Source organism: Phyllostomus discolor, chromosome 5 (assembly GCF_004126475.2).
Source record: "Phyllostomus discolor isolate MPI-MPIP mPhyDis1 chromosome 5, mPhyDis1.pri.v3, whole genome shotgun sequence".
NCBI lineage: Eukaryota > Metazoa > Chordata > Mammalia > Chiroptera > Phyllostomidae > Phyllostomus > Phyllostomus discolor.
Window position 1 is genome coordinate 111148444 of NC_040907.2, and position 21433 is coordinate 111169876.

At 38.0% G+C, this 21433-nt stretch overlaps 1 protein-coding gene across 1 annotated transcript in view; it reads left to right on the forward strand.

The window, feature by feature from the left end:
- WAPL (WAPL cohesin release factor) overlaps positions 1-21433 on the forward strand; it is a 102248-nt gene that overhangs the window by 62471 nt on the left and 18344 nt on the right. The window contains 5 exon segments of the mRNA XM_036026723.1: positions 13572-13667; positions 15054-15206; positions 15458-15594; positions 16296-16407; positions 18428-18655. Of these exon segments, the coding sequence (XP_035882616.1) occupies positions 13572-13667; positions 15054-15206; positions 15458-15594; positions 16296-16407; positions 18428-18655 (726 nt within the window).

Sequence of the window (21433 nt, forward strand, 5' to 3'; positions counted from 1 at the left end):
TCTTGTCATTTTACTGTTCATGTTTTTCATCTTCTTTTTCTTAGATAAGTCCCTTTAACATTTCATATAATATAGACTTGGTGATGGTGAACTCCTTTAACTTGACCTTACCTGAGAAGCACTTCATCTGCCCTTCCATTCTAAATGATAGCTTTGCTGGATAGAGTAATCTTGGATGTGGGTTCTTGCCTTTCATGACTTCAAATACATGGCTCTTCTAGCCCCCTCTTGCCTGCAAGGTTTGTTTTGAGAAATCAGCTGACAGTCTGATGGGAACTCCTTTGTAGGTAACTGTCTTCTTTCCTCTCGCTGCTTTTAAGATCCTCTCCTTATCTTTAATCTTGGGTAATGTAATTATGATGAGCATTGGTGTGTTCCTTCTTGGGTCCAACTTCTTTGGGACTCTGAAGCTTCCTGGACTTCCTGGAAGTCTATGTCCTTTGCCAGATTGGGGAAGTTCTCTTTCATTATTCATTCAATTAAGTTTTCAATTTCTTGCTTTTCCTCTTCTTCTTCTGGCACCCTTCTTGATTTGGATGTTGGAACGTTTAAAGATGTCTTGGAGGTTCCTAAGCATCTCCTCGTTTTTTTGAATTCTTGGTTTTTCATTCTGTTCTGGTTGAATGTTTTTTCTTTCTGGTCCACACTGTTGATTTAAGTCATTTTCCTTCCTGTCACTATTGGTTCCCTGTACATTTTCTTTAGTTCACTTAGCGTAGCCTTCCTTTTTTCATCTAAATGTGACCAAGTTCAACCAATTCTTTGAACATCCTGATTACCAGTGTTTTGAACTGTGCATCTGATAGGTTGGCTATCTCTTCGTTGCTTAGTTGTATTTTTTCTGGAGCTTTGATTTGTTTTTTCATTTGGACCTTTTTTTTTCAGATGGGGGGTGTCTCCGGGCGCCTTTTATGTAGTAAGGGGCAGAGCATTAGGTACTCACCAGATGGGACAACCCATGTGGCTGCGTTGTGAGGGAGGGGTCTGAGGGAACAATGCCACTTGCTTTGCTCTGTGCCAGTTTTTAGTCACTTCCCTTACTACCTACAATCAAATCGGGCTGTTCTTGTGCTGATTCTTGGGTGCGTGGGTTTGTGTATGTTCTGGGATCCTGTGGGTCTCTCCAGAGAACTCTCCTGTGAGGCTAGGAGTTTCTCCCACTGCTGCCTCAACCCCCACAGGTGTTGTCATTCAGAGGTTTGAGGCTTTATTTCCCCTCACTGGAACCCTGGGTTGCATGGTCTGTCTCGCTCCCCTGTTGTTCCTCCCAGTTCATTTGCACTTGAATGCGGGACTGCCCAGTCTGTCCCCCACCGGGTCCTCCAGTCGCCACCTTGGCGTAGGTCCTATCCACCACCAGACTGCTTGTCTCTCCCCCTCCTACCGATCTGGATGAATGTTTCTTCTTTACCTCCTTAGTTGTCAGACTTCCATACAGTTTGGTTTTCTGTCAGTTCTGGTTGTTTTTGTTTTTAAATTTGTTGTCCTTTTTTGTTTGTGCAAGGAGGCACAGTGTGAGGAGACACATGTGTCTACCTATGCCTCCATCTTGGCTGGAAGTCTCGAAATCTTTTTTTCTTTTAAAATGTATTTTGTTGATTATGCTGTTATAGTTGTCCCAGTTTTCCCCCTTTTACCACCCTCCACCTGCTACCCCCATTCCTTCCAGTGATCCCCACCCCCTTAGTTGATGTCCGTGGGTTATGCATATAAGTTCTTTGGCCTCTCCATTTCCTATACTGTTCTTAACATCCCTCTGCTATTTTGTACCTATGGATTGGTACTACTTAATCCCTGCACCTTAACCCCATTCTCTCCCTTCTGCCTCCCAACTGATAACCCTCCAAGTGCTTTCCATATTTGTGATTCTGTTTCTTTTCTGCTTTGTTTGGTTTTTTAGATTCATTTGTTGACAGTTGTGACTTTATTGCTATTTTAATGTTTATAGTTTTGATATTCTTTTTCTTAGTACATTTTCCTTTAACCTTTCTTGTTATAATGGCTTAGTGATGATGAACTCGTTTAGCTTTACCTTGTTTGGGAAGCACTTTATCTGCCCTTCAATTCTGAATAGCTTTGCTGAGTAGAGTAATCTTGGCTATAGATCCTTGCTTTGTATCACTTTGAATACTTCTTGCCAGTCTCTTTAGCCTCAAAGTTTCTTTTGAGAAATCAGCTGATAGTCTTATGGGAACTCCCCTGTAGGTAACTACTTTTCTCTTGCTGCTTTTAAGATTCTTTCTTTAACCTTTGGCATTTTAATTATGATCTGTCTTATGGGCCTTTTTGGGTCCAACTTGTTTGGGACTCTGCCCTTCCTGGACTTGTATGTCTATTTCCTTCACCAATTTGGGAAATTTTATTTATTTTTTCTTTTTTTTTCAATTAAGTTTTCAATTTCTTGCTTCTCTTCTCTTTCTGGCACCCCTATGATTTGGATGTTGGAATGTTTGAAGATGCCCCAGAGAGCTTCTTTGCCTATTGTAGTTTTTTTTTAATTCTGTTTTCTTCTTGCTGTTTTGATTGAATGTCTTTTTCTTACTTATGTTCCAAGTCATTGATTTGATTCTTGGCTTCATCACCTTCACTGTTGGTTCCCTGCAGATTTTTCTTTATTTCAGTTAATGTAACCTTCATTTCTGCCTGGATCAGAAATGCTGTTGAAGTATCTGATGAGTTCTTTGAGCATCATGATACACCAGTGTTTTGAACTCCTCATCTGATACATTGCTTATCTCCATTTTGTTTAGTTCTTTTTCTGGAGTTTTGTTCTGTTTTTTTCATTTGGGACATATATCTTTGTCTCTTCAGTTTGGCAGCCTCCCTGTGTTTGTTTCTGTGTATTAGGTAGCACTGCTTTGAGTCCCTGTCTTAGTAACGTGGCCTGTTGTAGAAAAGCACACCTGTAAGTTGTATGGGGTGGAGCCTTAGGCAATAGGCACCCGTGTTACTGCTTTGTGGCTATATGTGGGGGAGGGCTCAGAGAGGGGACCTACTGCCTGGCCTCTGGAGTTTTGCCTGGGAGGGAGCTGTCTCCCCCCATTTGGCCAGATGATAGTCACTTTAATTTCTCTCCATATGCCACTAGTGCCCCTTTATCTGTTGTCCTGGTGCTGAATTCCAGAGGAAGTGAGTCTGTGTAACTCATTTATGGGCCCTTTAAGAGGAGTCTCCCAAGAATCCTGCAGTTTCTTCTGCTGTCCCAGTCTCTACTGGTTTTTACAACCAGAAGTTATAGGAGCTTCTCTTCCTGGTGCTAGAACCCTGGGCTGGCTGGTCTGGTCTGGGGCTGAGATTCCTTGCTCCTGAGTTGCCTCTCCCGATTTTTATCCACCACATGTGGATGTTGGATTGCCCATTCTGTGTCTCTGTGCAACTTGGCACTACTCAGCTGTGCTTCTCCACCTCTCCACATCTCAGCACCTTCTACCCATCTGGAGAAATGTGGCTTCTTTACATCCTTGGTTGTCACACTTCCATACAGCTTGATTTATGATTCTGGGTGATAATTTGTTTTGTAGTCTAGTTGTAATTTTTTCTGTAGTTGTGTGAGGCATATTTACCTATATGTCCATCTTGAGCAGAAATCATCTAATTTGCATTTTTTCTTCTTTATTTATACAGGAAAATTTATTAGACTAGATAAAACCAAACTAATAGAGTCATGCCAGTGGGCTGGCAAGTGAGTTTCTTCTGGGTTGAAGGGAAAACCTAAGTGAAAAATGCAGACTGATCTGAAGGAGGTGTCTGGGGTTGGGTGGCGTGTGCCTGTCCTCAACTTTGTCCCTGGCCTCCTGGCCTAACCTAGTAGGGATGAGTGGGTTCTGGTAGCAATGACTCCAAGAAATTAGACAAGTAGGACAGGAAACTGATTGGGTACATTCTCTCAGTGGCCACTGGATGGGGACCTCGGGGACCCTTCCCTGCTGTCTCGCCTTCCTCCTCTTGAGGCCCTGTTTCCTCCATGGGTCTCTCTTGGATCTGTTCTAGCATGGTGAGCTTCTTCATGGCGGCAAAGCGCTTTGCTCGGCTGGCTGTGGATTTGTCAATAGCCTCATGCTTCTTCATGAGTTTCTTTATATTGTCCACTGTGTTTCTAAAGTCCTGACTGGCTAGGTAGAGCTTTATCCAGAGGTGTACTGAGAGAACTGGTACACTTCCAGCAACATGCTAAGCCGCTCCCAGTTAGCCTCCCGCTTCTTCATCTCCTTCCTCCTGGAGTTTTTTTGTGATCTCTTCAGAGGAATGGTGCTGCGGCTGCAGCCAGGGACTCACCAAGCTCTAGGCAGGCGTTGAAGTTCTTCGATACGTATTTTTCTTAATGATTACTGATGTTGAACTTTTTTTCATGTACCTTGTTGGCCCTTTGTTTTCTTTGGAAAAATGTAAGTAGTCCTTTGCTCATTTCTTGTTTTTTTCTTTCATTCTTTTCTTGACATTGAATTGTAGGAATTTCTTTTTTAGTTGACCCTTGAACAATGTGGGAGTTAGGGGTGCTGACAGCTCACCCCCTCTGCAAGTCAGAAATCCACATATAACCTTTTTTTTTTAATCTTGGGGGAGAGAAATTTTGTTGTTTCACTTATTTGTTTATTTATTGGTTCCCACCTGGATGTTGCTCCAGCCACTTGAACTACTCAACCAGTATAGAAATCCATGTATAGCTTTTCACTCTCCAGAAAACTATACTTGGTACTTAGCATCCATTGATTCAGCCAACTGTGGATTGAAAACAGTATTTCAGTTTACAGGTGGGAATTTGAAAGTACTGTTTTTGATCCACCATTGGTTCAATCTGGTGTTGGTTGATCTGCATATGCAAAACTGTCAGATACAAGGGCCAACTATATTTACTGAAAAAAAATTGTGTATTAGTAGACCTGTGCAGTTTACACCCCTGTAGTTCACAGGTCAACTATATTTTGGATAGTAATCCCTTACCAAATATATGGTTTGGAAATAGTTTCTCCCATTCTGTAGGTTGCCTCTTCACTCTTTTAATCTTTTCCTTTCCTGTGCAGAAACCTATTAGTTTGATGGAGTCCTACTTGTCTATGTTTCTTCTGTTGCTCATGCTTTTGGTGTCATTGCCAAGACCAGCATTACCTATCTTATCTTGCATTTTTTTTTCAGGAGTTTTGCAATTTCAGGTTTAATGTTTAAGTCTTTGATTCATTTTGAGTTGATTTTTGTGTAATCCAGTTTCCCTGCACCTTTTTTTTTTTTTTTAATAGAGGGAGAGAAACATCTATGTGTGGTTAGCTGTCACGCGCCCCCTACTGGGCACCTGGTCTGCAACCCAGGCATGTGCCCTGACTAGGAATCAAATCGCCAACCTTTTGGTTTGCAGGCTAGCACTCAATCCATTGAGCCACACCAGCCAGGGCCCCAGCACCATTTGTTGAAGAGACTATTCCCATTGTGTAATTGGTCTTGGCACCCTAAAAGATGATCATTTGACCATATATATGTGGATTTAATTCTGGGCTCTCCATCCTGTTCCATTGGTTTGTATATATCTACAATACCTTTATGCCAATACCTTACTGTTTTGATAACTGTAGCTTTGCAGTATGTTTTGAAGTAGTATGTTTTGAAGTCTGAGTCCTCCACGTTTTCAAGGGGTTTTTTTTGTTGTTGTTATTTCTCAAGTTTGTTTTGGCTACTTAAGGTTGTTTGTGGTTCCATATGAATTTTACTTTTGTTTTTCTTATTAGTGTAAAAAATGCCATTGATAGTAATTCATTGTATCTATAGGTCACTATAGATAGTGTGGACATTTTAACAATATTTTTTTGCAGTCCATGAAGACAGAATATCCTTCCATTTCTTTGTGTCTTTAGTTTCTTTTAAACAGCGCTTTGTAGGTATCAGTATAAATATCTTTGGCCTCCTTGGTTAAGTTTATTCCTAAGCATTTTTATTCCTTTTTTCCTTTTTCTTTCTTTTTTAAAAATATATTTTATTGATTATGCTATTACAGTTGTCCCATTTCCCCCCTTCATTCCCCTCTACCCTGCACACCCTCTCCCACCCACATCCCCCCCTTTAGTTCATGTCCATGTGTCATACTTACAAGTTCTTTAGCTTCTACATTTCCCATACTATTCTTACCCTCCCCCTGTCTATTTTCTACCTACAATCTATGCTACTTATTCTCTGTACCTTTTTCCCCTCTCTCTTCCTCCCACTTCCCTGTTGCTAACCCTCCATGTGATCTCCATTTCTGTGGTTCTGTTCTTGTTCTAGTTGTTTGCTTAGTTTCTTTTGGTTTTGCTTCAGGTGTGGTTGTTAATAATTGCAAGTTTGCTGTCCTTTTACTATATGTGGTTTTTTTTTATCTTCTTTTCTTAGATAAGTCCCTTTAACATTTCATAAAATAAGGGCTTGGTGAAGATGAACTCCTTTAACTTGACCTTATCTGAAGAGCACTTTATCTGCCCTTCCATTCTAAATGAGAGCTTTGCTGGATAGAGTAATCTGGGATATAGGTCCTTGTCTTTCATGACTTGGAATAATTCTTTCCAGCCCCTTCTTGCCTGTAAGGTCTCTTTTGAGAAATCAGCTGACAGTCTGATGGGAACTTCTTTGTAGTTTACTGCCCCCTTGTCTCTTGCTGCTTCTAGGATTCTCTCCTTCATTTTTACCTTGGCTAGTGTCATTATGATGTGCCTTGGTGTGTTCCTTCTTGGGTCCAACTTCTTTGGGACTGTCTGAGCTTCCTGGATTTCCTGGCAGTCTATTTCCTTTGCCAGAATGGGGAAGTTCTCCTTTATTATTTGTTCAAATACATTTTCAATCTGTTGCTCTACCTCTTCCCCTTCTGGTACCCCTATAATTTGGATGTTGGAATGTTTAAAGATGTCCTGGAGGTTCCTAAACCTTTCCTCGGGTTTTTTTTTGAATTCTTGTTTCTCCATTCTTTCCTTTTTGGTTGTTTCTTTCTTCCTTCTGGTCCACTCTATTGTTTTGAGTCCCAGTTTCCTTCCTATCACTATTGGTTCCCTGTGCATTTTCCTTCATTTCTTTTATGGTAACCTGCATTTGTTCATCTAATTTGCGACCAAAATCAACCAATTCTGTGAGCTTCCTCATCACCAGGTGTTTTGAACTGTGCATCTGATAAGTTAGCTATCTCTTGGTCACTCAAAAGGATGAGTTTTGGGGCACTGATTTGTTCTTCTGTTTGAGCCATCTCTCTCTCTCTCTCTCTCTTTTTGGTCTGGTTGCTCCTGTTACGGTAAGGGGCAGAGCCTTAGGTGTTCACCAGGCCTGGGCTCCCCAGTTGCTGGGTTGTGACGCTGTATGTGGGGGCAGGGCCGAGAGGAAACAATAGCAGTAGCTCCGTTCTCTGTGGAACTTCAGTCCCTTCCCTGGGATCCTGGGTTGCGCGCTCTGCCCTGTTCCACAATTGCCGCCTCACTGGGTCTGCTAGCTGCTGCTTGCATACTCAGGGTCCACCCACTGAGATTTTGCGTGCCCCAGATGCCTTACACGCCCCTGGTTGCCTTATGCACCCAGCTCTCCCTGCTCTCTGTGCCACGACCCGCTCCCAGCTGCTCATCTCCGCCCCTCCTACCAGTCCGGATGAATGGGTCTATTTCAACTTCTTGGCTGTCCGACTTCCATTAAGATAAATTTTCTGTCAGTTCTGGGTGTTATTCTGCCTCTAAATTGTTGTTGTTCCAATCTTGGTTGTGTGTGGAGATACGGTGCATCCACCTATGCCTCTATCTTGGCCGGAAGGTCCCTTTTTCTTTTTTTATCCTCACCTGAGGACATTTTCATGTGCTTTTTTAGAATTAGAGAAGAAGGTAGAGAAGAAATATTGGTGCGAAAGAATCATTGATAGGTTGCCTCCTCATGCACCCTGACCGGGGGTTGTATCCACTTGGGCTGGGAATGAACCTACAACGTAGGCATGTGCCCTTAGCGGGAATCAAACCCGCAAACCTTCAGTTGTGGGATGATGCTCCACCACTGAGACACAGTAATCAGGGCTGCATTTTGTTCTTTTTGATGCTGTTTTAAATGGGACTTTATTAATTTCATCTTTTGTTTTTTGTTGTATGGAAATGCAACTGATTTTTATATGTTGATTTTGTGATGTACAACTTTACTGAACACATTTACTAGTTCTAAAAGTTTTTTTGGCATGTGTAATCTTTAGGGTTTTTAACATGAGATTGTTATTTGTGAATAGAGGAAATTTTACTACTTTCTGTTTTGGATGTCTTTTTTTTTTCCCCTGCCTGATTGCTTTTGCTAGTATGTCCAGTGCGATCTGTGTTCGGTAAAAGCAGTGAGAGGGTGTCTTTTTCTTGTTTTTGATGTTAGAGGAAATGCTTTCAGTTCTCATTGTTGAGAGTGATGTTAATTGTGTTGTGGGATTTTTTATAGATGCCCTTTATTACATTGAGGTAATTTCCTTCTATTTCTAGTTCATTGAGTGTTTTTATCATGAAAAATGGTTGAATTTTGTTGGATGATGCTTTTTATGTATCCGGTTGAGATGGTTGTGTGATTTTTGTCCTCCTTTTCTGTAACTATGGTTGGTTGATTTTCATGTTGATCCTTCTCTGCATCCTAGAGATAAATCCCACTTGGTCATGGCGCAGGATTTTTTATTTATTTGTTTTTACAGAGAGGGGAAAGGAGGAAGAAAGAGAGAAACATCTATGTGTGAGAGAAACATTGATTGGAGGCTTCTCACTTGGTCCTAACGGGATCTGGCCCGCAACCCAGGCATGTGCCCTGTCTGGGAATTGTACTGGCAACCTTTCAGTCCACAGGCGAGCACTCAATCCACTGAGCCACAATAGCCGGAGTTCATGCTTGATTTTTTTCTAACGTGTAGTTGAATTTGTTCTAGTATTTTGTTGAGGATTTTTGCATCTGTATTTATCAGGGATATTATCCAGCACTTTTGAGCTGAGTTAGAACACTGTGTCACAGTCTGCTTTTTTTTTTTTTTTTTTAGATTTTATTTAGTTATTTTTAGAGAGGGGAAGGGAGGGAGAAAGAGAGATAGAGACATCAATGTGTGGTTGCCTCTCATGTGGCCCCCCCACTGGGAACGTGGCCTGCAACCCAGGCATGTGCCCTGACTGGGAATCGAACCTGTGATGCTTTGGTTCTCAGCCCGTGCTCAATCCATTGAGCTACGCCAGCCAGGGCTCACAGTCTGCTTTTAATGGTGTTAACAAAGTGTTTTCATTTCAGTTACTCCATTTGTTTATTGCAGTCCCTCTGTTAGTTAGGTAGAGCATATATTCTAATTTTCTTATGAGGATACTGTACTCAGAATTGTATATGATCACATAGTAACTTATTATTAGTATTATCAACAATAATTCTTATATAACACATACTGTTTTAGGCATTCTTTTAAGTGTCTTACATATATTTATTTAATCCTCAAAACAATGATGTGTTAAAGGTACTGATATTAACCCTATTTTACATATGAGAAAAACATTGAATGACAAGTAATAGAGCTTACTGTTTATTTGGATTTTGTTTTTATTTTATTTTTTTAAGATTTTATTTACTTTTAGAGAGATGGGAAGGGAAGGGGAAAGAGAAGGAGAGAAACATGATAGGTTGCCTCTCACATACCCTCAACTGGGGACCCGGCCCGCAGCAACCCAGGCATGTGCCCTGTCTGGGAATCAAAACAGCAGCCTTTCAGTTCACGGGCTGGCACTCAATCCACTGAGCCACACCAGCCAGGGGGGTGTATTTTAATCTAGACCATCTGGTTTCTGAGTCTGCTTTGTTGACTGTTTGGTGTGTTGCCACTTACAATTAACTAGAAGGGTGTTAATTTAGTATATAACCTTGACCTGCTCTGGTATTTTGTTAACCTCTGGAACCAGATAACCTTTTTATTCCAAAGATTTCCTGAAATCAGTGCTTTAAAAAAAAATAGTGCTTGAGGTTTGAGGCACCTGTTCTTTCCAAAAGTTGGTTATGACTGTGGTTCAGATATTATAGGCTGCTTAAATGAGGGATCTCTCACCTAGTAGTCATACAGGTTATACAGCATATGCTTGAGTGCCTATGTGGTTGTGCCTCAAGAGGCTTAAGTTATTGCATGAGTGTATAAATTGCTTTAGATTACTAATGCATCATCACTTTTTGCAAACATTTTACACAAGACTAATGGATCTATATACTGAATACAAATGAGAGACTTTCTATTTCATGTAAGTTTCACAGTAAGATTCTTTTTAACATTGTGATTTCCTAACACATTTAGCCCTGGTGGGTCAGTTGATTGGAGCATTGTCCTGTACACCAAAAGGTTGTGGGTTCAATCCCAGTTGGGGCATGTACAGGAGGCACTAATCAGTATTTCTTTCTCACATTAATGTTTCTCTTTCTCTCTCTCTCTTTCCACTTTTTTCCTCCTTCTCCTTCTCCCTTACACTCTCTAAAATCAATAAACATATCCTTGGGTGAGGATTAAAAAGATTTCCTAACACATTTAATATGTGAATCCGTTTTAACTTGATCTTTTAAATACTAGTTCTTGTGGAATTTACACTGTTATCTTGATGTCATACATGGTTATTTTGAAGATATATTTGCAAAAAATGATAACTTTGTATGAATCTTATAGTTACATTAGTTCGTTGCTTGCTAGTAAGGGAAGATGGTGAATTTTTTTAAGTTTATTTATTTTTTACTCTTTTAGAGAGAGGGTAAGGGAAGGAGAAGGAGAAACATTGGTGTGTGGAACATCAGTTGGTTGCATACCCATAACTGGGAACCTGGGCGACTTTTCAGTTCACAGGTCAGCACTCAGCACACTGAGCCACACTAGCCAGGGCAGGTAGTTAATTGGTTAATATAGATTTTTCCCAATCTTAAAGTATATTTCTCCTTGTATTCTTTTTTTTTTTTTTTTTTTTTTGTATGTGGTGCTGGAAATTTGATTATTGCACTCTTTTGTTTCTTTTTTTAAATATATTTTATTGATTATGCTATTACAGTTGTCCCATTTCCCCCCTTCTCTCCCCTCCACCCTGTACCCCCTCTCCCACCCACATTTCCCCCCTTTAATTCATGTCCATGTGTCATACTTACGAGTTCTTTAGCTTCTACATTTCCCATACTATTCTTGCCCTCCCCCTATCTATTTTCAACCTACATTCTGTGCTACTTATTCTCTATACCTTTTCCCCCTTTCCTCCTCCCACCCCCCTGCTGCTAACCCTCCATGTGATCTCCATTTCTGTGGTTCTGTTCCTGTTCTAGTTGTTTACTTAGTTTCTTTTGGTTTTGCTTTAGGTGTGGTTGTTAATAATTGTGAGTTTGCTGTCCTTTTACTATACATGTCTTTTCTTTATCTTTTCTTAGATAAGTCCCTTTAGGATTTCATAAAATAAGGGCTTGGTGGTGATGAACTCCTTTAACTTGACCTTATCTGAAGAGCACTTTATCTGCCCTTCCATTCTAAATGAGAGCTTTGCTGGATAGAGCAATCTGGGATGTAGGTCCTTGTCTTTCATGACTTGGAATATTTCTTTCCAGCCCCTTCTTGCCTGTAAGGTCTCTTTTGAGAAATCAGCTGACAGTCTGATGGGAACTCCTTTGTAGTTTACTGTCCCCTTATCTCTTGCTGCTTCTAGGATTCTCTCCTTCATTTTTACCTGGGCTAATGTCATTATGATGTGCCTTGGTGTGTTCCTCCTTGGGTCCAACTTCTTTGGGGCTCTCTGAGCTTCTTGGATATTTTGGAAGACTGTTCCCTTTGCCATAATGGGGAAGTTCTCCTTTATTATTTGTTCAAATACGTGCTCAATTTGTAGCTTTTCCCCTTCCCATTCTGGTACCCCTATAATTCGGATCTTGGAACGTTTAAAGGTATCCTGGATGCTCTTAAGCTTTTCCTCGATTTTTTGAATTCTTATTTCATCATGCTTTCCTGCTTGGTTGATTCTATCTTCCTTCTGGTCCACTGTATTGTTTTGAGACTCAGATTCCTTCCTTTCACTATTGGCTCTCCTCCGTGTATCTTCCTGTATCTCTTTTATGGTAACCTGCATCCTTTCATCTAAATTGCGCCCAAAATCAACCAATTCCATGAGCTTTCTGATCACCAGTGGTTTGAACTACGCATCTGATAGATTGGCTTTTTCCTGGTCTGGTTGCTCTTGTTATGGTGGGGGGCGGAGCCTTAGGTGTTCACAGAGGCTTGGCACCCCAGTCGCTAGATTGTGACGTTATATGTGGGGGTGGGGGCAGGGGCGGGAGCAGGGATGGGAGCGAACGATGGCAGTAGTTCCGTTCTCCTGGGCTCAGACCCTTCTCTGTGATCCTGGGCTGCGAGCTCTGCCCTGGTCCACAATCGCTGCCCCACTGGGTCTGCCAGCTGCAGCTTGCGTAATCAGGGATCACCACTGTGTTCTTGCGCCCCGGTTGCTGTCGCACCAATTTCGCGCCAAATTTTCCCTGACCTCCGCGCGCCGCCGACCCGTACCAGCCCCGGGCCCACCCGGCTTGTCTTCTCCTACCAGTCTGGATATATGGATCTACTTCAACTTCTTGGCTGTCCGACTTCCATTCAGATAAATCCTCTGTCATTTCTGAGTGTCATTCTGTCTGTAAATTATTGTTGTTCTAATCTTGGTTGTGCGAGGAGGTACGGTGCATCCACCTATTCCTCCATCTTGCCGGAAGTCCGATTATTGCACTCTTAATAAAGACAGAAAATCTCTGAGATTCAAACCATTTATTTGAAGATTCAAGGACAAATTTTAACATTTGGAAAGGATAGACAAAATAGTTTTGCTCTTTGTTTAACCAGTCTCCTTTGAAAGTAAGAATTTGTACCTTTTATACAGGTTAAATCCTATAGATTTGGTTATACAGGCTCACAGTTCTTCTCAGCTCTGAAATTCAGATTATTAAACTGAAAGTTTTTTTCATTGTTACAGTAATTGATTTGCCAGCAAATTACCCTAAACTGAGGTGAGGCAATATCCTACTTAGTGTAAATATGTGTACATTTTCCTGCAGAAATCATAGATGCTGTTATATTAGTACTACTTTAGAATCTACTATGTTTTGTAACATGTGGCGTATGTACCGTATTTACCTTTATAAAATTTGAAAACTTTTGAATGATGGCACTCATCTGGTCACAACAGTTCCACTTGAATGAATGTGGACCTTTATCACTTGTCATAAGCTGCCTGATTTCCATGGTTGGAGGAATGTGGGGTGTGAATCAGCAGCATGAGGAATAATGGACATGTTGAATGAACTATATTGATTAAGTTAGTACAAGCCTGGCAAGAGTTTTAATTTCTTCTCTTGGATGGTAATAGTTGTTCAGAGTACTGATTGTCAGTTTTGTGGCAGAATACCACAGTGACTCCATCAGGAATAGTCATGGGAGTATGGTGGGAATACAAGCCAGATACTGTGTAACCTGCTCTGGATAGGGTATATGCGTATGCATTTATATTATTCATTATGATCTTATTTATGAAATGAGACAGTTTTATAAGAATGCAAAATATGGAAACAGTTGACTTTTTTTTTGTCTCTCATTTCTGTAGTCTCCTACAAAAGCTGTATATAATGCCAGACATTGGAACCATCCCGACTCAGAAGAACTACCTGGGCCACCAGTAGTAAAACCTCAGAGTGTTACAGTAAGTGAACTGTACTTTTTAATTTTGTGTTTGTTTGATTTGCTATCTTTGTACATAATTGGAAAGTCCCTGGCTTCCCTGTTTAACAGTTTATTTATTATTATTTTTAGAGAGGGGAAAGAAAGGAGAAAGGGAGTAAAACATCAGTTGGTTGCCTCTCACATGCCTCCAGTTGGGGACCTAGCCCACAACCTAGTCATGTGCCCTGACCGGGAATCGACAACCTTTTGGTTTGTGGGACAACACCCAGCCCACCAGTCAGGGCTAGCAGTTTCTTTTGGACTTCCTAACTAAAAATTTGAGGCTTCAGTTTTATTCTGTGGAAAAATAAGGATTGTGGACAGGATTATAAAAATTCTGTTCTTACTAGGTTATAAATAAAAGCCTTAAAAAATATTTGGCCGCTTTTTACTTCTGACCCACATCGTATGGAATTATGGTATTTAGTTTTAAAAATGCAATTAGTCCATATTTGAAATTTGTATTAACTATTAAGAACTGGATTATAAATTACATCTTAAATCAATCTTAAAGTGGCTTTGAGTGGTTAATTTGCTTTTTAGAGGAGGACTTTTTTTTTGCATTCCTGTAATACCTTTCACTTCAAAACACATTTGAAAAAGATTCTTATCAAATTGCTTTCTTCAAAATAATTGGTAGGACCATACATTAATACTTCTAGATAATGGTAGTAGCACCTCAGTCATCTGGAGCTATCAAAGAGTGAGTTCTTTATAACAACAAAAGTCAGAAATAGAGATCTTTCTAAAATACAACGTGTAGTTAGTTCCCTCTCTTCTTAAGTTGAGTATATGAAATTCCTTTTACTAGTATAAAACACATTGTGCAAATTAGTAATTAGTGGTTCTTTATCTCTTCTAATGGTCCTGGAGACAAATAACAAATAACAGATTGTGTGAAGTGTTAAGTTTGAAAAAGAACAGAAGGAATTCCTGAGTGGTTCTTTGTAAGTAAAACCTATGTTAATCTTACCTAGTAGTTGAATGAAATTTTAAAATATCTTTTATTACTGCCCTGTGACCAGGATGGCTCAGTTGGTTGGAGAGTCATCCTGTTACCAAAAGGTTGCCAGTTGGATTCCTGGTCCGGGCACATGCCTAGGTGGCAGGTTCAGTTCTCAGTCAGGGTGCATGCAGGAGGCAGCCAACAGATGTTTTTCTCTCACATTGATGTCTGTCTGCTTATCCCCCCATACCTTCCCCCCTTTCCTCCTCTCTCAAATGAGAATGAAATAAACCTTTTAAAAAATGCCTTATGACCTTTCAGAGGTGTCCTTTCGTCTTTTTTCTTAAGCTAAATTTGCTAGGTACAAAAGATGTTACTATTTTTATATATTTTAGAATAACCAACTACCTTTTTCAATAGGTGAGGCTGTCTTCAAAGGAACCAAATCAAAAAGATGATGGAGTTTTTAAGGCTCCTGCACCACCACCCAAAGTGATAAAAACTGTGACAATACCTACTCAGCCCTACCAAGATATAGTTACTGCACTAAAATGCAGAAAAGAAGACAAAGAAGTAAGCAGCCATATAGTTTTACTGCACGTGGATAGATTTCTGTATGTAACATTTAGCTTTTTAATGTCTGATATTCACAGCTTTGAGTCACAAGCTTAATCTTGAATTAGTACCACCAGTGTTTTGAAAACATCTTTTAGTTGCCCTGTAATGATTTTATACACTTAAATAAAGTACAGCACACCCATAGATTTAACTAAATATGCTAGTTCATAGTTAAAAAGGAGGTGGACTCATTTTTTTCTTGGCAGTTATACACTGTTGTTCAGCATGTGAAGCACTTCAATGATGTGGTAGAATTTGGTGAAAACCAAGAGTTCACTGATGACATTGAGTACTTGTTAAGTGGCTTAAAGAGCACTCAGCCTCTAAACACACGTTGCCTTAGGTAAGTTCTTCTTTTTATGTTTAATAATTGTATGTATGCTATAGCTCATTAAAATTTTCCAAGTGGATAGAGCTAAACATTTGTGATTTAGTTATCGTGGATGTAGTTTATAGCCAGTAATAACATGTTAAAATATGATTGATTTCTTTAAGGGACTTGATTTTACATGGACAAAGGAAAGTTGGATGATCATAGCCTTTTAGCATAGTATATGCTTCAGTTTTCAGATTCTTGAAAGAAGCGTTATGTTAAAGAATCTTTTAAGTTCTTTTCCAGTCCAAAATTTTAGACATGCATGTGATAATTACATTCATTTAAGCATGTTTTAATTTGGACAGTCTTTTGCATACTATAGTAGATTGAATATCTTTGAATTATCCAATCAGAATATAGCCAATGAAATATTTATATCTTCATGTATCAAAGGTTTTATGAAAAGCACCTGAGACTTTCTGCTTTTAATGGTAATAGAATGTAAGAAATACATTGAAGATGATGGTTTGTTATTTATATAGTTTAATATAACATACCTAATTATATATTATGCATGAGTAAATTTTTAATAATTTAGTTTGGCCATCTTTATATTTTGATCTACACAAGCAATGCTTTGACACCCACCCGCATTTGCTTGTTTTGGTATTGCGCAAACAAAATACTAACTATTTTTAGTCTCCCTAACCTAGTCTGTTTTCTTCCAGTGTTATTAGCTTGGCTACTAAATGTGCCATGCCCAGTTTTCGAATGCACCTGAGAGCACATGGAATGGTAGCAATGGTCTTTAAAACCTTGGATGATTGCCAGCACCATCAGGTATTTTTAAGTTTCTGGAATTGAGAAGCAATATTTTAAAATTACAGTCTACTTGGTTATTGACAAATATGTTTATTTGATATTCACATATAAATATTTGCTAAGTATTGGTTGAACTTTAGTTAAATATGTAGAGCTTCATGCCAGAAGTTACTGCTTAATAAATCATTTAAGATTATTTTCTCATGGCAGTTTTCCTTTTGTAGCTTTATACTATTAAAACATTGTTCAGCCCTTGCAGGTGTGGCTCAGTGGATTGAGTGCCAGCCTGAGAACCAGAAAGTTGCTGGTTTGATTCCTGGTTCAGGGTACATGCCTGGGATGCAGGGCAGGTCCCTAGGTGAGGCATGCGATAGGCAACTAATGGAATGTTTCTCTTGCACATCAGTGTTTCTCTCCCTGTCTTTCTTACTCCCTTCTTCTCTATCTAAAAATAAAATAAAAAAAATTATTCAGGTATCATAGCTAACATACCATATCGTACTGGAGATTTAATTCTATGGGCACTGATTTTCTCTAATTAGAAGGTACTGGAAAAGAATTTTTACTATTTGATATTAATAGTATGACCAAAAAAAAGGTTTTGAATTTTTTTTTAAAAAAGCATTTTGTCTGAATATTGAATCTAGCTTGGCTCATTGTGAAAAAGAAATTCATTTTCATTTTGACTTTGATGCATTCTCTCAAAAATATGTAATAAAAGTCATGTTTAATGTTTCTGAAGTTAAAATATAATCATCATTAATTATCAATAGTGGTATTTAAGAGGGCTTTATTTTTGTTCAGGGAAATCATGGTTTGTTTGTTTTTTTAATTTTACTTATTTATTTTTAGAGAGGGAAGGGAGGGAGATAGAGAAACATCAGTGTGCAGTTGCTGGGGGTCATGGCCTGCAACCCAGGTATGTACCCTGTGACTGGGAATCAAACCTGCGACACTTTGGTTCGCAGGCCGCACTCAATCCACTGAGCTACGCCAGCCAGGGCTGGAAATCATGTTTTAAATGCAGAATAGTATACATAATCTAATACTTAGTCTTCTGAAATGGAAAGCAATGTATTTAACCTTGAGTGAGAATAACTTCATCACTGAGTTGTAATAGATATAGAACAATGAGAGGGGGAAAGAGAAAAAACTCTTAATTTCCTTTGTTACGCAGTTATAAGAGGACCAAGATGTTATTGATGTGTTCTTGGGGGAGGATCTCCCAAGGCCTCTACTTGTGTCATTCTAATTTCCAAAAGTAACTTCCTGTGTAAGCATTTGATTAGTCACTTAGTCTGAAATCTCTCTGCCTTGGAGGGTTTAAAGTTTAAATGTTTACATAGTTTATTGTGTTTCTATGTATTGAAATAAGTACAAGTACAATGTTATTATATGTTGGAATAATGTTACCTAAACTATACTTGTAGATTTTACAACCTATTAGAAGCAAAGTGTGCTGATCTGAATGATTTTGAGAACACATAATTTTATTTTTAATTACTTGGTTCAACCAAATCTGATTGGTTTATTTTAAAGAAATGATCTAAATGTGATTATTTGGGCTTCTTATTTTTATATATTGACACAGACTCAGTTTCGTTTATTTTATAGGAAAAAAGTAGCTAAGTTTCTGATACAGATTTTAAAACACAGATTACTGATTTTGTTAATTGAAATTGGGTTTTATTTGCTTAATCATAAAGAATAAGTGAAATGTATTGTAAAATAAGATTATATAGAGCTGAAAAAAACATGTTCTGTAAACTCTTCCTTTAGCATGGAATGGCCAAAGAAATACGTACTTCTACTTATATTCTAGCTTTGGAGCATTCATGTAGGGGAGATCTAGAGAAAGCAAAAATTTAAGCAGCAGTACTTTGTTTAATTCACATTTCTATAGAATATTTTAAGAGGTAGGAGTTTCAATAAATAAAACATTTTTAATGTTTCCACCATGTGAATAAATGTCAAAATGATCTTATTTCCTGAAATTGCCACTAATTAATTACATTATATTTTTTGGGATCTGTTGAAGAATCTGTCCCTTTGTACAGCTGCCCTCATGTACATATTGAGTAGAGATCGTTTGAACATGGATCTTGATAGAGCTAGCCTAGATCTAATGATTCGACTTCTAGAACTGGAACAAGATGCTTCTTCAGCTAAGCTACTGAATGAAAAAGACATGAACAAAATCAAGGAGAAAATTCGAAGACTCTGTGAAACTGTACACAACAAGCATCTTGATTTGGAAAATATAACGGTGCGTTTCCTCCTTTCTACTATAAAATGAAAATTACTTCTAGAAAGTTTTTAATTAGCCACAGCAAATGTGCAACTTTGGACAGATCATTTAACCTCTTGGTTTATAATTCAGCAAATTCTCCTAAGATTTAGTTCTGAGCATGATTTCTGTTTCCTGTCTAAAGTTCCTAAACTACCTAATTTTTTTATTATACTTTGCCTAGTCCTTTTCTCTTGTTGTTGTTGTTGTTGTTGTTGTTGTTTTTAATATAGAAACTATGTTTAAACTATTAGGAATTCTCATTCTCATTCTCTATGGATCTCTGCAGTAAGGATTCAGAGAATTTGCAACAGCCATTTTCAATGAGCAGTCACTTATTCCAGTATCTCAGGGTGTCTCATTAACTGCTTCAAAGAACTAAGACTCAGAAGGAACATTCTAAGACACCTCCCTCTCTGGAGCGGTGTCCTTCATAATCAGAGTCATGGCCAGTTGGCCACCCTTATGCTCAACATGTCTCTCTCCCAAGTTTAAGATGACTGTGCTGCTTTTCAATGATTCTAGTTCTTTTTACTTTTATAATCAGTAATATCCCCCAGGATTAATGGGCCAGTGGAAGATAATTTGTCTTGTTGCTTTGAAAAAATAAGATTATTTGTTCATATATAACCTGACTTTCAGGTATTTCCAACATCAAAACTATATAAACAGTGTTTTTTTTTCTACTACACACTAAACTGAAGGCTGTGGTAATTGCCTCAAAAATTATAGAATGATTTGTTATGCTAGCCAAATATGACTTAGGGATATTGCTGTGTTTGGCAAAGGTAAAATAGAGAGTTTGGGTAAAGTGGGGTTTGAGAGGGGAAAGCAAGTTAGCTTTAAAAGACAAGATACAAAATTGATGTGCACTATTAAGTAGTACTTTCATGTATTAAAGTTAGACAAATGCTCAGATGGTGGATAAATGGTCCCTCTACCTCACCAAACTGTTTTTATACTATTTTATATTAGTAATTTCTACTTGTTTTTAATATTTTTACAGCATATACACATTTCTACTAATATAAAAGTAAATTTGAGCCTATGATTTTTATTTGCTACATAACTGAATAATAAATGTATCTTTATCAGGTTTTTTTTTGTTTTGTTTTGGTGGTTTTTTTGGTTTTTGTTTTTTGGTGAGGGGGAAGGTCTCATATTGTTCAACATTTATATTCTTTACAAGTATTTGGTATTAAATAACATTATAACCTTGTTTATTGAATTTCCTCCACGGTTTGTTGAATTTATTAGGATGGTAAATACCAGCACAGTAATTTTCTTATATTGTGTTGAATAGAGTAAACTATTACTCTATGATTAAAACCAGAACAGAGTTGCTAATTTTAGAATGTCTTTCTTCCCTCCTAAGTTAATACTGTGTTTATTTTAAATCTTAAGTAGACATTGTTTATACAGTGACTGTCCTCTGTGCTTAAGTTTTGTTTTATTAGTTATTTAATTTTTTTTCCTTGAAGTATATTGCCACTCCTGATATGCCATGGATAATTTAAAATATTGCTATTATAATGCTTTCAGATATAACTCAGATAACAGAGCCAGTTTGGCTGTGCTTTGCCTTTTGAGGACTATTCCAGTTTTCAAATAAAATGTTTGAATTGTAGGTTGTGTTAAAATGCTAGTTTATAATACACTGAAAATAGCCTAAAATGTCAAGAGTTCTTTTAATGCCAATACAAACAAATGATAAAGTTCCCATTTAGTATAAGAACTTAGGATCCTTTGCCATATTGACATCAAATTACTATCCCCTTTCTTCCTAAATAAAGAATGCTTCATTAGGCTTCAGATTCACTATGTGACTTGTGAGCCTAATATCCCTGAGCCAGTCTCATTAAATTAGTCTTTCAGGGAATTAGAATGAGAATTGAGCAAAACGGAATGTTTTTGTGGTATTGAATTTTCTGTATTTGTCACTTTGGACATCAGCCTTGTTAAAGAGTAGGCTAAAATGTTCTAGATGTCTTCTAAATCTTTTGGGGACTAACTGTATATTTTTTAAAAGAAATACAGTAGAAGTTAAAATAATAATTAAAGGCAAATAAAGAGAAAGAAAAACTTCAGCCTGGCTGTAAATATAACTTACTGTTCTGTGTTTCCTCTGGTGGTGGTCCTGAATCATTATTTATGTATAATTTTGTCATGGTGGCCACATGGTATGTATCCAAGCTGCTAACCCTGCAATATAAAATTTAAACCTGGTAAATCTGAAACACTAAAAGTAACAAAGGATTTTTATTTGGAATAGATAAGAAAATATATATAATAAGAAGAAAAAGATATTATATATAATAAGAAGAAAAGATAAAAATATATATGATAGAAAGAGAAAAGATAATCAGGTGAATAGGGAAAGAGAAATTGATGGGGGAACACAGTTAATTAATATGTGAAAAATACTGAAGCTTATTATAATTGGAAAAATACAAACCAAAGCAATAAGATACCATTTTTTCACCCTTAGGAAAAAATTTAAAGTGATAAGCTTTTGAGGATTCAGGGCAACTGACACATCCACACTTTGCTCTTGGAGTGTTCCTTGTTATGGCGTTTGTGGTAAATTAACCCAATAAATTGATGTACATTTAAATGCATGTACACTTTAATTCAACAGTTCCACCCTTAAGTCTCTATACCTTAGAAATAACACCAGTATATATTTCATTGAACTGATAAATGATAGACTACTTTCAATAATGGGTTTTCTCCATGAAAACAAGTCCATAGTTAAAT